This window comes from Leuciscus leuciscus (assembly GCF_965113295.1).
Source record: "Leuciscus leuciscus genome assembly, chromosome: 19".
Classification (NCBI taxonomy): Eukaryota; Metazoa; Chordata; class Actinopteri; order Cypriniformes; family Leuciscidae; genus Leuciscus; species Leuciscus leuciscus.
The window spans coordinates 38606534-38622542 of NC_138743.1; the positions used below are offsets into that span (position 1 = coordinate 38606534).

Here is a 16009-nt window from a genome sequence, read left to right on the forward strand (position 1 = left end):
ACAAAAAAGTACCATTATGTAGAATATTTTTGTACTTCACTTTTATTTGTTCCCATGTTCTAGTGTGGTGACTCTGACATTACAATGAACAAAGTAATTATGCAATTATTAAAATACAAATATATAGGCTAATAAGTGATAAAAACATCTAACATGGCCACTTCTAACGGATTTAAATTGTCTGCTACTTTTTGCCAGCCCTCTCTCCTGGCTTTTGCAGACTTTGAGGTGTTCCCTGGCGTTTTGATTAAACATTAAAATTCCGAATAAACTTTGACTATTAGTTCTTGCTCTGCTGAGGAGAAAAACTGAGCGCGCTCTTTGGCCACGCTGAGCAGCCAATAGCAGCGTTGCTGATCAATGTTTCTACTATCGATACATATCCCCTTTTAAGCCAGCGCATGAACGCGCAGTTATCTCAGATAACTCAATCCAGCTATACTAATCATAAACAACAGAGGCCTGGGGCACGTTCAAGTTCAAAACGGTGCGCAACGTTTTGCTACGGTTTCCGGGTTGAACGTCATGTTTCCTGGAAGCGGCGTGCACCGGTGTGCAACGGAGTTTGAGATACGTTTTCTCTTGTTTGGTGGGTGTGTCAGAACTGCAGTCCAATCAGCAGCAACATGTATATAAAACACGGGGTATTAAAGTGAACTCGCACAATGGGTTCAAGAAAAGTAATTTACAAATGTGTTCGATGCAGCTCGGCATACGCAACAACTGAGGATATTAGAAGACATGTTTGTCGAAAGTTTTATTGTAAAAAATATAGGATATCAACATAATGATGTAGTTGTTTATATTTTTAGCTTCATTGCAAGTGTATGACATTTGATATAGAAATAAACAATGGTAATTAAGTGCTTTTCCTAAAAATGAGAAAGAAAATACAGGGTATTAAAACAGTATGACCTACAAATAAAGTCAGTATGTGAGGCTAAATAGATGTGTTTTAGTCTGAATTAGGTAAGATGTGTGCTTCAGTTTCAGCAATCCCTTCACTCCACTGGGATGTTCTCTTTTGTTCTGGGCAGCAAGTGCAGTAACTGTAACATCGGGCATATTTTGTAGTATTAAACACATATTTATACCGACTTCATCAGGCTCAGAAAATTCTTCACAAAGAACACAAAGAATGAGCCTTCTCAGCTGCCATAGTTGCAACTCTTGCGTCATCAGAACAGTGTGTTCAACGCATCACCGTTTCTGTTTAAAAAACGTTGTGCAACGTTTTGCCGGGGCTGAACGCAGCCCTGTTGCACAAAAGTAGAATTAAGACATCCGGGATAAATGACTCAGCTGAGCTCAATGAAGCCAAAACATGTGCGTCCAGGCTTAATTGGTTGCACAAAGACCAAGCCAGGATGAGCAGACACGGATTCATTAAGCCAGGTGAAACCAATCCTGGATAGGTGCGCGCTCACGGCTCACTCAAATAGACCCCGCCACAGATCACAGATGAACTGATTTACCATGGCAACTAGAGCCGCGTACTTTTCCCCGTCGGAAGCACAAATCCTCATGGAGGCATACGAGGAGGTAAAAGATATAATTAAGAAGAAAGGCAACACCGCCACAGTGATAAAGCAAAGAGAAAAAGCGTGGCAAAGTATTGCAGACCGCCTGAATGCGTAAGTAGTGCACAATTACACACTCACCGCTCCGCTGAAACATCACAATTACAATTCAAATATTTAATTCACATCTCCAAAAACGCAGTTGTACTGTAATTATGAAACGGTTAAATTTTTAATTGAAATGCACTGCAGATATGAGTGAAATTGTGTAAAGTAACTCCATCACACTATAAAGCTATGATAAATTATTATTAAAGCCTTACATTATTATTTAACGTTACTACGCTCAGTACGGTTTAATCTTAGCCGTTGTACTCTGCTTCTTATGTTGTCCACCGTTTTTTTTTTTTGTGTTTCTCCTGCTTTTATTAATGTAAAGCTGCTTTGACAGAATGAAACAATTGTGAAAAGTGCTATATAAATAAAATTTAATTGAATAAATAGATGAGCTATAATAATAATCACTTTAATTTATATAGCGCCTTTCAAAGGACCCAAGGTCGGTTGCTCACTGCACTGCAAAAATGTCTTTCTTACTTAGTATTTTTGTCTTGTTTTCAGTAAAAAAAAAAAATATTAAAAAAAATCTTAAATATTTTCTTGAGCAAAATTACCTAGGAAAATAAGCAAAAAAACCTGCCAGTGAAACAAGAGAACTTTTCTAAAATTAAGTGTTTATGGAAAAAGTAAACTTATTTCAAGAAAATTTTTCTTATTATATTGACAGATTTTTAATTTTTTTGCTTGTTTTAAGCACACATTTACTTAAAGTTTATATTTTTGGTCTAAACTATACTTATTTTGCTAGGTCATTTAGCAAATCAAGAAAAAACATCTTTATTTAAGATTTTTTTTTTTTTTTATATTTTTACTGAAAACAAGACAAACTGTGTGTGTGTGTGTGTGTGTGTGTGTGTGTGTGTGTGTGTGTGTGTGATGTAGATTAAACATGAACGGGCCAAAACGGACATGGTAGCAGGTCAAAATCAAATACAAGAACATTCTGCAGAATGGTATGGTCCCTGACTAATATTTAACAAAGCACAAGCATATATTGTACCCAGAAGGTGCCTGCTCACACATTGTCTGTACTGTTTTAGCAGTGAAAAAGAATACCCACAGACAAGGCACGGGTGGTGGGTCACCAAAGGCTGACCTTACCCCAGCAGAGGACATGGCCTTGGAGCTAAATAAAGGCAGGCCCGTCTTAGAGGGGATCCCTGGGGGGAAAGAGACGAGCATAGGTTCCTCCCAAGATGCCACCCGCTTCATTCAAGGTATGTCCTTCCATCTCTACATGGGATACAACCACATTCATATTGAATCAATTTGGACTGTCTGACTTTGGTTTACCTATTGCCTTGCAGTGTCTGGCAGCACTGTGTTCCTGTTAGAGCCACCAGCACAAGCACCAGACGATGCTGATCCAGTGAGTACTCCATCAAAGGCATACTGTAGGCCTGGCATGTCTTGTCTACTAGCTTCAATATGAATCCGATTAAATGTGATAGGGTGAAAGCCCCAGTGCAGCAGCAACAGCACATGATGGAGACGATGATGAGGAGGAGACCATCTCTCTGGATTCCAGAAGGCATGAGGTATCATGTTAAGACTGTGAAAGTACTATTTACTCTACAATGGTGAGGAGTCCTCATCAAAATCAAAAAATCTAATTTCTTTTACAGGACCCAGATGCTATACAGTGGGAAAACCAGCCTGGCAACATAGTGCGTATTAATAAAAGGACACCACATCCTGCCAAATTCCAGCTGCGCTAATTGTATTGTGTTCACAGAGCTCACAAGCTATCAGAAAGTTGTATGGCAACCACCTCCGGCGCCAAATAGAACTGGCAGACATAGACATTCAGTACAAGAAGAAAAAGATGGAAAATCTTGCACTGGAGTCCGAAATAAAAAAGAGGACAATTAGGAAACTGGACCTTGAAATAAAAAAACTTGAGAGGGAGGTGAGATATGCCTTCAATGTACACTGTATGCTAACTGTAACACAAATGTATTAATCATTATTTTTCTTTCCTCCCCCAGCTCCAAGAAGATGACACAGCTCAAAATAAAAATTAGGTATATTCTCGTAAAGTCAAGTGAGCCATGACATATGAGCTCTTATTGTGAGCACACAGGACGGTGGCATCTTTCTAAGGTTTTTTTTATTTTCCCAGCAATCAGTACAACCAAGTCATCGTTATAAGGCACCGGCCTCTTTTGCCCACCCCCCCAGCACCAGGTGTGGCCACTAGCCTATATGAAGGCCCAAAATTGTGTGTTCCTTTCTGCTCTGACAATGGCATGCCCATTCTTGCGAGATGTGGTGGATGAAGAAGCACTTGTGCTGAGGAGAGCCTTCAGGCGAGAAAGGGTCTTCAGGGACCGGTTGGACCCACTGGCCTTCCCTGATGACCATCTATATGAAAGATACAGGTTTTCTGCAGATGGCATCAGGTATCTATGCAGACTACTGGGTCCCAGGATTAAGCACCGCACTGCACGGAGCCATGCACTGAGTGTGGAGCAAATGGTTTGTGTGGCCTTGCGCTTTTTTGCTAGTGGAGCCTTCCTGTACTCAGTGGGGGATGCAGAACAGCTGAACAAGGCCACAATTTGCCGCACAATAAGGAGTGTGTGTCTGGCTATCAAAGCATTAGCAGATGTCTTCATCTCCTTCCCTGGCCACAGAAGACTCTGTGACATCAAAGAGGAGTTCTATAGGATTGCAGGTAAGAGGATCTACAAATTACAGGACAACTGTTAACACATAGTAGGATACTCATTACTTTGTGTGACAGGTTTCCCCAATGTCATTGGTGCAGTGGACTGCACACACATAAGGATAAAAGCCCCCTCAGGTGCCCATGAGGCCGATTTTGTGAATAGGAAATCCTTTCACAGCATTAATGTTCAGGTGAACATAACTTTTTGATATTGTCCATTGACGAACACTCTGCATTGCCAGTGATGTGCATTGATTGGTGTAATATTCCTCATCTTATGATTTCAGATGGTCTGCAATGCTGACTGTGTGATCAGCAATGTTGTGGCAAAATGGCCTGGCTCAGTCCATGACTCCAGACTCTTTCGGGCCTCTGAAATCTATCAGTGCCTATCACAAGGTAAGCCACACAACCCCTATTTATAACCATCATGGCTGTGTCAAGAATATCACTGTGTTTATGAGGTAGTAATGATGAGATTTTGTGTTGACAGGTGAATTCTCTGGTGTGTTGCTGGGAGACAGGGGGTATGGCTGCCAGCCTTGTCTCCTGACACCTTTCACAGACCCCCAGGAAGCACAGCAGGCCTACAACCATGCCCATGCCAGGACCAGGGCCAGAGTTGAAATGACCTTTGGCCTCCTGAAGGCACGCTTTCACTGCCTTCACAAATTAAGGGTCAGCCCTGTTAGGGCATGTGATATTACTGTGGCTTGTGCTGTCCTCCACAATGTGGCCTGCCTGAGGAAGGAGAGGGCCCCCAGAGTGTCACCAGCCATGGACTGGGACAATCCGGCAATCTTCCCTGATGACGACTGGTCGGCTGCTGAGGGACCAATATGTGTTGAATTATTTTAGTTAGTATTTGTGCTTTCAATTTTGGTTAAATATGTCCTGCGGTGGCAGAGGAATTTGGGTTTTTTTGGGTTCGTTTTTTTACGAATTTGGCCTCTTATGATGTTTGTGCGGTATACTGTGTGTAATACAAGGCTGCAGGGAGGCTACTGCATCCATTCATTTGTCTGTTCAGTTGATGTGTATGGATTTGTCCTGCATTTATTTTAGTGTGCAGACATGCAGGGTGCGTTATATACAGACCTTTGAATGTGTATGTATCATTTTGTATAATATGCTTTGATTCTGTGCTTTCCATCTTGTCGAGTCACTGTGACTTCAGTTTCGAAAGGAGCTGATGGTTTACCTGCTTTGTTTTGTCCTTATTCAATAAAGGAACATAATGTTACACATTGTGTTTTTATATTCATATGGAATGTGTATTTGTTTATATGACAGAGTACTAGGGCCACACTGAGGAAAAAGGATAAAGTCATACATTTATGAGGCTGGTTCTTTCTGCAGAAAAGCTACATATTCTTTTTACAGTTTTGATACTTATGACAATGTGATACTTAATATTCTGGCACATCAGCATGTCTTTGTTTATGAAACCATACTGAAGTACAATTTCACGAAATGCCCCACATCTGTCATTTTAACAACTGTCCTCCTTTAAAACAACTGGTTACAATATTATGACTTGTCTTTTTTTCCCTCTGTGGCCCTAATATTCTATCATTTTATATATAGCCTTATAGTCTATGGGAAACTGTAAATTATCTAATGATAGCAACATCATCTAAAAATCATTATTTATCCAAAATGATTGAAATTAATGATCACAAACGTTTAAATAATGACAGTGGGTCTAGTTATATGTGATAACAATGTATATAGTGAGCAGTGAAATAACTATTGGTTTCCATTTGTGGTGACTGCTGACTGACATTAGGGATGAGATTAAATAGATCCTGGAATTTAGCCTGGTCTGGAGCAGGCTAGCTCCACAGAATAAATCTCCATGGTAATTTATACCATAACATATCCTCCTGCCCCCTATCCAGCTTTAGTGCAACCGGATTACGGATCAATTGAGCCAGGATCACCAAGATATCCTGGCTTAATCCCTTATCCTAGTTTTGTGCAACAGGCCCCAGGTGTGTTCGAAGAACCGAGTTAGCCAGATCATGATTAGCACGATGATATCATCTTGGATGTGTCATTTGATCTCGGATGTAATAAGCAACGTACGAAGAACGAGCCCCTGTTCTCATGATAATCGCAGGAATCAACGTCAACAGCGTCGTCTGATATCCCTCAGGACTACGTGATAAATACACCTCACAACACCTGAGTTCAGCTGGCAAACTAATTCGTGAGGCATAGCTATCTGATTTATCAAAACGATTCCATTTACACCTGGTCACATAAATGTATTTTTGCGAAACGGATTTAAATTCGATCTTCAATTCTCGCGCTATAACGTTATGCAGATTTAATGGAGTGCACGTCACCGAAAGCAACAGACATGAGCTGCATTTTATAGATCATCAGCTAAAATTTCTAAATCAAAGACCACAATAAGAGAGAGCAGTAACAGCCCTGGTAAGATCATTTCGTTTCTTTACTTTTAATGATGAAGATTGTGTGTTAAGCGTCTGCGACTTACTTTCACTTTGATTTGCAATAGTTTGCACGTTGGCTTGATGCAGTTGCTCATCTGCGGTGATGCGTGTTCCAGCGCGTCGTCATATCTGGATATAACCAAAGTCCTTTTATGGCGCGTTTCCACCGAGCGGTACGGTACGGTACGGGTCGGTACCCTTTTATTTGCGTTTCCACTGCCAAAAGTTGAGAATGGTACCAAAAAGCCGAACCGTACCGTACCACTTTTTGGGTGCCCTTCTGTTGGGGTACCTAGCACAGTGGTACGGTACTAAAAGGTGGAGCTAGACTCACTGCAGGACGTTGATTGGTTGACAGAGAATCGTCACTTGCGCGTGCTACGAGGGGAATGACAACATAAGAAGCGCCATTTTTTAATATACAGTTTAATATAATACTACTGTAACTGTGTCACGAAATGTAATTTTAAGAGTTTTTCAGGCGAGAATGTAGTTGTTTAAAGCTCAAATCTGTGGTTTATTTATAAAGATGATTTGTTTTTCCCCGGTTGTGAGATCCATGCGATCAGCGGGCGCTCGGCGCTCATGTTTCCCGGCTGGATGAGCCTTTCCTCGGCTATAGTTCTTCTGACGTTCGCCGATGACTCCGACGGTAGTGGTTAAACTTGAGATATAATTCGTCTTGTGTAGACCTAACGGGCGATCTTTGGTCTCGTGAATATATAATTCGTCTTGTGCAGACCTAACGGGCGATCTTTGGTCTCGTGAATATATAATTCTTTCCCTGTCAATCGTTTTGGCTGAGGGCTAAGTTTAGTTTCATATTATAGGCTATTTGTATTTAACTTTACTGTTGTAATGTTAGACTAGAGCGCAGCATTTGGACATTTGACTGAATTGTTTGCTTTATTTCTTATTGTATAGCTTCTTGTACCTTTTACTTAAACTTTTATATTGGCTATTATTGATAAAACTGAAATTTTACAAAAAGAAATATGGTTTCTTGTCATTTTCTTATTACAAGATTATCACTGATGTTTATTGCAACATTTGTACAAATGCATATATTGCCTGTAATATGTGTAATTATTTTTTGTATTTAAACGAAAAGAGGTAACGTTAGGGTTGTGTTTTAAATTTCGTTTTGTTATAAATAGAATAACGTATAACGTGCTGTGAATAATCAATATGCGTTGCGCATGAACCACATTTGTGTCCCTATAATGTTTAATTTATTTAAATGAAAACGGAAGAGGCAGAGTAGTGTTTTATAACATATTTCGTTTTATTGTTGCTTAAAATGTACATACAGAGTAACAGAGATAACCGGAGTAGCAGATCGCGAGCTGAGTGACGCTTTTAAGAACGCGCTGTACCATTTGCATGTAGGAGTCGCACATGGCAAGTACAAACTTTGCGTACTTGATATTGAGAAAAGCCTAATGTCGGCGCTTGTCTTCTTGTGACAAACATGTCGAGGAGCAAGAACAAGATCTGCTGTATATGTCATCCATTGTAGTTTACTATGTTCTTCTTCACGCGAAAATGACGTCGATCGAAACACCACGCCTATCAAGTAAGGGTACTGTTGGCAGTGGAAACGCTAGCCAGATCATGGTTAACAGACCCGACCCGTACCGTACCGTACCACTCGGTGGAAACGCGCCATTAGGCAAGTCGTGCCACTCGGCCGCCATCTTGGCAACGCCTCCGGGCAGCTATTTCAGACTAACAAGACCAGGCTCCTATCTAAATGAATGGGCAGAGAGTCAGAACTGCACTTTCACTGGTCACCGGGACATAAAAACTGCATGTATAGAAACAGCAGTAAAATATGATAAAAATCGCTGAAAAAGTTTGATGACTTTGCCCCAAAATAAGGTTTAAAACGCCTTTTCCCCCGCAGGTTATACTTTACTACGCATGCACAAGGGTTCACGACACCAACTTCATTTACGTCTCTATCCAGAATGCCGGTGTTGTGCAATATTCAATGTCAATATTGTTCTCCCTTATTTTAATATAAGCAGGTTTGCACTCTATCAGTAATAACAATGTATTGTATAGATCAGTTGTTTTAACTATTCATTTAAATGAATCGGTTCAAAGGAGTCATTAGTTCGGGAACTGGACGTGTCATACGGTTGTGTGATTATCCCAGCAGTTAGGACATGGACATCCCACAAGGTTAGTGTCAACACAGAAAACATTACATCACTGGATAGGTTTTTTCGTTTATTTAGAGAGTCATTTTATGTCAGCTGAATGTGCGGAACGCATTTCAGAGAAGATAAGGCAACGTATTTTAGCACAATTCACACCCAGCGGTAATTCAGGAAAAAATATCTCCGAATGCTCCACATGAAACTTTGGTCTTCCGACCTTTTACCATCATGTTGTTTTATTTTGATTAATATGTGCGAGGGAGAGAGAGCAAGACAGCGCTTAATTTGGAGACGGTGAAGTCTAGTAGTTTACACTTTCGCCTGGCTCCGAAGAGAGAGAGAGAGAGAGAGAGAGAGAGAGAGAGAGAGAGAGAGAGAGAGAGACCTGGGCTCTCTCTCTCTGCTTGTTCTTTCAGTTAAATATGCGCCCTGTCAGTGTCACATGCGCAGCAGTTCATCTACATTACTCACCGATCAAATAAGACATATTTTGTGTCTTTTACTTAGAATGTAAGGTAACATATTTGTGGTCGATATAAAATGCTTTATTTTCGCGTTATCACTCTCTTCCATGTGGATTCCATCTGATCTTGTACACACCACAACTCGCTGTCGCCAAATCGTCTCCGCTGTCGCAAAACCTCAACTGTGCGCATGCGTCAGTGGAACCAGACGATAGGCTTAAATGTTTCCCGGCTTGACTGTTAAAAGCAGATGATTGGCTTTTCAGCGGGAGGGGCGGGACATGTGCATACAACCGCCATCTTTGCCGTTACGGGTTTTCCTTATATAGTTGTATTGAGGATTGAGGAAGTGGCATGTCTCTTATATAAATTGTCTCTGATATAACATATAGCCTGTACAACGCTCTCACACGTTTTTTTAATTTATTTTTTTAGCATTTTTGGGAGGAGTACAATTTACATATGTGGTTTCAACAACCATATGCATTTACACTTGTCCAGTTTCGTCTGGAATGCGTCTCAGATCTCCTCCTGAAGTGGTTTGAGGGATCGGATTCAAACAGGTAATTGCATTTTTTCCCCAAAAAAAATGTAATTGCATTGTTTAAAAAAAAAGATATATTATAAATATTTTAAATAACACAAAACAACTAAATGGTGGTAGGTAATACATCTGATTTCATATAGGCCTACTGCTTTAGTAAAAAAATAAATAAAATTCGGGGCTCTGGGTCATGTGACTTAACATCGAAAGCGACATTAAGGCTAAGCTCTCACCCCTATGCTCTCACCTGAGACCATTATCGACGCATATGCAGGACGCAAAAAACGAAAATTACTGTTGCACTAGTCTGGACAATGTCTAGGTCTGTAAGTTTTATTTCTCTGCCAAATAACTGCTTAAGCTGGAGAAACTCAACACACTGTTTTCAATATGCTGTTCAATATGTTTCAAAAGTGGAGAGAATTGTGTTCATTTTTCCCTCTCAAAATGTTTTAAATGTTTCATGAAGTACAACAAAATGCGAAATATAACTTGTTTTTTAATCACTCTCATTGCCACAATGTGTTTTGAAAAAAGGAAAGAAAACCCTTAAAAATCTTTTCGTTTTGGTTGAAGATAATATTTTAACAGTGCAAAAGTGGTCCACATTTCATTGATCCTAATTGTGTCCGAACGAAGATGCGATGCGAAGTCAAGTGCCGAAGTTCTACCTGTTTACAAATATGATTGTATTGTTGTACTGTTTTTTCTTGGGTTAAAAATAAATATGTGTTTATTTAGCATGTTTGTTTTGTCCATACAGTATGTGCTAGTAGTGCTGAGTTCCCCCATTGATAGGCCATGCAGGTCCCTATGGAAGCTTGTTTCCGCCACAAAATAAAACATTTTAAAAGATAATTGAGACTTTTTATCTCACAATTGCAACATCTCGCAATTCTGACTTTATTTCTCAGAGATATAAAGTCAGAATTGCGTGAAATAAAGTCGCTTTGCGTGTTATAAAGTCAGAATTCTGACTTTTTTTCTCGCAATTGCGACTTTATATCACGCAATTCTGACTTTATAACACGCAATTGCGACTTTATTTCACGCAATTCTGACTTTATACCTCTGAGAAATAAAGTCAGAATTGCGAGATGTCGCAATTGTGAGATAAAAACTCCAATTCTAAGGGAAAAAAAGACGGATTTTTTTTTTTTTTTTTTACCTCAGAATAGTTTATATCTCACAATTCTGACTTTAAAACACGCAATTGCGACTTTATATCACGCAATTCTGACTTTATATCTCCCATTTTGCGACTTTATAGGGGTCGCAATTATTATTATTTATTTATTATTCAGTGGCGGAAACAAGCTTCTATAGGTCCCAGCTGCTACAATGATTTTTTTTTTTTTTTTTTGCCCCCCCTGGCTCGAATGTCAAACTCCGCCTATGATTCAAATCCGTCTCAAATGCGTTTCGGAGGGCATTTAAACCTGGACTTTTCACGATCGGATAGCTATCCGATCTGAGAAAACGCATGAAGTGGCCAGTTGTAAACAGCCCCCATGACAAAAACATACGCACGAAAGCCAAAAACAAACGCTGGTTGGCCTCTCACGTCCAAATCTGAGGAAGTGGTGGGGGAAGTGACGTATGCCGTAAAGCAGTCGAATTTTGTAGTTCTTTTTGTGCTCTGGTTACTACCCGAACACCGAAGTTACATAGTGCCAGTAAAAGCGATATGGCAGACGTGTCATTCAACCTATTGTAAGTTGATGTACCATCACAAGGATCTTGGAAATATATTATGAAGGTTGAAAAGTTACATAGTGTTGCTTTAAACACAAATCTTTATTTATTGATTACTGGTTTAATAATAACATTATTTTTGTTGACCAATTATTTAACAGGGATGGTTGTCTTTACTCTTGTAAGGGTCTCCTGGAGATTTATGGAGCTTATAATATGACAAAATGATTTGAATTTGAATTGTGTAAATTTGAATTATTTGCAAGTGTAATCTAACTAAATTGAATTTTAGGTGGTAGTTTAAATAGTTCTGAATTTGATTTTTTTTAAACGAATATTGAACGTTTGAAATTGAACAAATTGAAATGTTTTTATGGCTGAATTTTATAGACATGTATTTTCAAACAGCTAGTTTTTTTTGTTCTGAATTCGTATAGTGCAAATATTCAGTTTAAAAAAATACAGATTCAAGTTTTCAAGATGAAGAAATTCGGAACTTCAAATTCAGTTTTCTAAAATTCAAGTTCAAAAATTCAAGTTCAAAAATTCAGATCTTACAGAAAGTAGGTCACAGGTCATCCACAGGGAAGAGTAAAGGATCTCAGATAAGTCGAACAGAGCATTTTGGCTGCAGTGCAGTAGTTTTCTGCCGCAAACGCGGTGGTGGTTCAAGAGAATCTGTGTATCTTTCGTTCAGTCGTTTTTTTATTTAATATTAAGAGTAGAAAAATGAGAAAACAGCTTGAGTATTAGATTTCTTCTAATATTCTAGTAATAATAGTCCGCTGTTGCACGGAGCTTACAAAACGCGTGTAATGCAACTATAGGCTACATTTAATTTTCTCATCAAACAACTAGACTAACGAATGGCTCGGCACAACAGAAGAGCCTAGACAGGGCTTTCTCTCTGTGTAGACCAGCAGTTGGTCTGAATTTGCCTATTTTCTCGACTGTATAGGCTAAGTCACGTTTTATCATGAAACACGCTGTGATTTATTCCAAAGTGACTCAGGCATATATAATGCATTTTGTTATATATGTAGCTAATGTTGTGCTATATGAAGGTGACCACTAGGTCGCAGTAGTGTTCTGTAATTGACGGAGTTCTCGGTTGTAATAAAAACAGTTCAGAAGAAGTGAGTGAACCAGCCAAACGTGTATGAGTGTTTTCCTCTATGTGCAAATATCGAATTGTCTATATAAATACATTAGGAGGAAACATAATATAAATTGGCGACGAGTTGTGTAGTCTTGAAGACTTTTCATGGCATCGGCGAATGAACAGCCGGTGTTTGTCAAGTTTGGACATAAAAAGAACAACCACGCTGAAAATATCTAGCTAGTGAGCTAGTGTAGTGATGAGTCGGTCTGCTTCCGAAGAATCTAACGTTATAGTGCAAGCCACCAGAAGCAGACACATCATGGCTGGAATAATCGGACATATGGATCCCTTTGAGGAGACCGGTGAGCAATGGGCAACGTATATTGAACGTTTCGAACATTACATCTTGGCTAATGAGATTAGTGACACAAAGAAAGTGCCGGTGCTGCTTAGTGTGCTAGGATCAAAAACATATGGACTACTAAGAAGTCTGGTTGCTCCTGACAAGCCTGGAGATATGGATTATGATGATATTGTGAGAGCGTTGCAGGCTCATTTTTCTCCAAAGCCGCTCGTGATCGCGGAGAGATTCCGATTTCACAAGAGAAATCAGGGGGAAGGGGAAACAGTTGCACAGTATGTTGCGGTACTAAAAAAACTTTCGGAACATTGCGAGTTTGGTGCTTACTTGGAAGACGCACTTAGGGACAGATTTGTTTGTGGACTTAAAAGTGAAACTGTGCAGAAGCGCCTGTTAACGGAGAAAGATCTCACATTTCAGAAAGCAGTCGATTACGCTGTATCTGCAGAGACGGCAGCGTGCGACGTGCAGCAGTTAAGTGGCTCGCTCAAAGTGAACGCGGTGTTTTCCCATAAATGCCGCCGTTGCGGGAAAATAAATCATACTGATGAGGACTGCTGGTACAAAGAGCGTGATTGTCACCAGTGTGGAAAAAAAGGCCACACAAAGCACATGTGTAAGAGCAAAGCCAAAAGCAGCCATGGCAGAGAATGGAAACAGAAAGTGGAAAAACCTGAACAGAAAGGTAATGCATTCAAGCGCAATGTAAAAGATAGAAAGAAGAGAATTTCTCATGTTGATGCAAGAGGAGATGAAAATGAAAGTGAGGAAAATAAATCTGACACTGACTGTGAGTTGGGACTGTATTCCATGTCGCAAAAAGGGAAATATTCACGAATCTCAGTGCTGCCTGTAGTAAATGGAAAGAAAATGGAGATGGAATTGGATACTGGGGCTGCTGTGTCGTTGATTCCTTGGGAACAGTACAAAAGCACGCTGGGTCAACTGCCATTGCAACCTACTGATGTTATGCTCAAGACATATACTGGTGAGCCTTTGGCGCCAGAAGGGGTCATTAAGGTGCAAGTAAAGTTAAATAAGCAATGTGCTGATTTGCCCTTGTATGTAGTTAAAGTGGATGCACCCGCACTCTTTGGTAGAGAGTGGCTGAGAGTGATTAAACTGAACTGGAAAGACTTAAAGACTGTGCATGCAATTGAGCAAAGTGAGAAAGATAACTTGGAGGCAGTGTTAAAAAGACACTCATCTGTGTTCTCTGAAAATCTAGGCACAATGAAGTCAATTAAGGCCACATTGACTATTAAACCTAACAGTGTACCCAAATTCTGTCCACCACGTAATGTGCCATATGCTCTTAGACCTCGAGTTGAGGCTGAACTAAAACGACTGACTGAGCTTGGGGTGATCTCACCAGTGGAGCATAGTGACTGGGCCACGCCCGTGGTGCCTGTCAGCAAAAAGGATGGCACTGTGAGACTTTGTGGAGATTTCAAGGTCACTCTCAACCCAGCTCTGTGCGTGGATAAGTATCCAATTCCACGTATTGAGGACCTTTTTGCCTCTCTAGCAGGAGGCCAACGCTTTAGTAAACTAGACTTATCAAACGCCTATCTACAGATGGAGGTAGAAGAGAAGTCTAGGGAGCTGTTGACTATCTCCACACAAAAAGGGCTGTTTCGTTTCAACCGGTTACCATTTGGAGTAGCCTCATCACCTGCCTTATTTCAGAAGGCAATGGACCAAGTGCTTCTCGGACTGCCGTACACACACTGTTATCTGGATGACATCCTTATCAGTGGTCCTGACGAACAGACTCACCTAAAAACTCTGGATGCAGTTCTGGGCAGGCTAGAGGAACAAGGCCTGCATCTCAAGTCGGAGAAGTGTCTGTTTTTCCAGGAGTCTGTGGAATACTTGGGCCATATCATTGACGCAGCTGGACTCCACAAGTCACCAGAGAAGGTGCGTGCTATTGTGGACGCACCAGCGCCAGGCGATGTCAGTCAGCTACGTTCGTTCCTTGGAATGCTAAACTATTACGGACGTTTCATTCCCGACTTAGCCACTGTCATGAAACCACTGAATGAACTGCTAAATAAAGGGAAGAAATGGCAGTGGACGTCAGCCTGTGAGTCAGCGTTCCAGACATCTAAAGCGCTACTAGTATCGCAGGAAGTATTGACCCATTACAACCCTAAGCTGCCCCTCCGCCTCGCTTGTGATGCGTCGCCGTATGGGGTCGGAGCTGTGCTCTCGCACGTCATGCCTGATGGTGAGGAAAGACCAATAGCCTATGCATCTCGAACTCTCAGCAAGGCGGAACAAAACTACGCTCAGATCGAGAAGGAGGCGCTAGCGATAGTTTTCGGAGTACGCAAGTTCCACCAGTACCTCTATGGTAATAAGTTCACCTTACTCACTGACCATCGTCCACTGACCTCCATCCTGAGCCCATTGAAAAGTACCCCGTCAATGGCTGCAGCCCGAATGCAGCGTTGGTCGCTCCTTTTGTCAGCGCATGATTACACCATTCAATACCGGAAAGGTGCATTACACGCAAATGCTGATGGACTTTCACGTTTACCACTCTCCTACACTCATAAAGAGAAGTTGGGCGCAGTAGAGGTATTCTACACATCGCAGTTGGACACATTACCAGTCAGTAGCACCGAGATCAGACGGGACACCTTGTCTGACCCCACTTTGTCACGTGTCTTAGAGATGGTCTCAACTGGTCGGTTTCCAGCTGCGCAGGGCGCAGGTGAAGAACTGTCACCCTACCTGCTGCGTAAGCTTGATCTCACAATACAGCAGGGATGCCTCATGTGGGGTGTGAGAGTGGTCGTGCCACCAAAACTGCGCCCCCGAGTTCTGGAAGAGCTTCACTCCGCACATCCAGGCGTAGTGAGGATGAAGAGCTTGGCCCGTAGTTATGTTTGGTGGC

The 16009-nt window shown here is 41.0% G+C and overlaps 1 protein-coding gene and 1 pseudogene across 10 annotated transcripts in view; one reads left to right on the plus strand and one right to left on the minus strand.

Moving 5' to 3' along the window:
- Positions 1-16009, minus strand: part of LOC309482478 (NLR family CARD domain-containing protein 3-like) — a 199886-nt pseudogene that overhangs the window by 45142 nt on the left and 138735 nt on the right. The window lies entirely within an intron of this gene.
- On the plus strand, positions 1263-4769 carry LOC309482550 (putative nuclease HARBI1). 9 transcript variants are annotated; one of them, XM_082148020.1, is made up of 10 exons: positions 1263-1634; positions 2681-2857; positions 2948-3009; positions 3092-3178; positions 3266-3307; positions 3376-3549; positions 3629-3664; positions 3763-4317; positions 4387-4502; positions 4599-4737. In XM_082148020.1, the coding sequence occupies exons 1-7, from the start codon at positions 1631-1633 to the stop codon at positions 3662-3664; spliced, it is 582 nt and encodes a 193-aa protein (XP_082004146.1). In that variant the 5' UTR covers positions 1263-1630; the 3' UTR covers positions 3763-4317; positions 4387-4502; positions 4599-4737. The 9 variants fall into 9 exon arrangements, with proteins under 9 accessions (XP_082004146.1, XP_082004147.1, XP_082004144.1 ...); XM_082148021.1 differs by adding an exon at positions 2557-2593 and having other exon boundaries at positions 3376-4317; XM_082148018.1 differs by having other exon boundaries at positions 3376-4317; positions 4599-4738.

Excerpts from the sequence above, each read along its gene's own strand:
- LOC309482550 (XM_082148013.1), top strand. The coding sequence starts at position 3,846 with ATGAAGGCCCAAAATTGTGTGTTCCTTTCTGCTCTGACAATGGCATGC. Across the intron at positions 4,318-4,386 it reads GGAGTTCTATAGGATTGCAG|GTTTCCCCAATGTCATTGGT; the intron begins GTAAGAGGATCT and ends TTTGTGTGACAG. Across the intron at positions 4,503-4,598 it reads TTCACAGCATTAATGTTCAG|ATGGTCTGCAATGCTGACTG; the intron begins GTGAACATAACT and ends TTATGATTTCAG.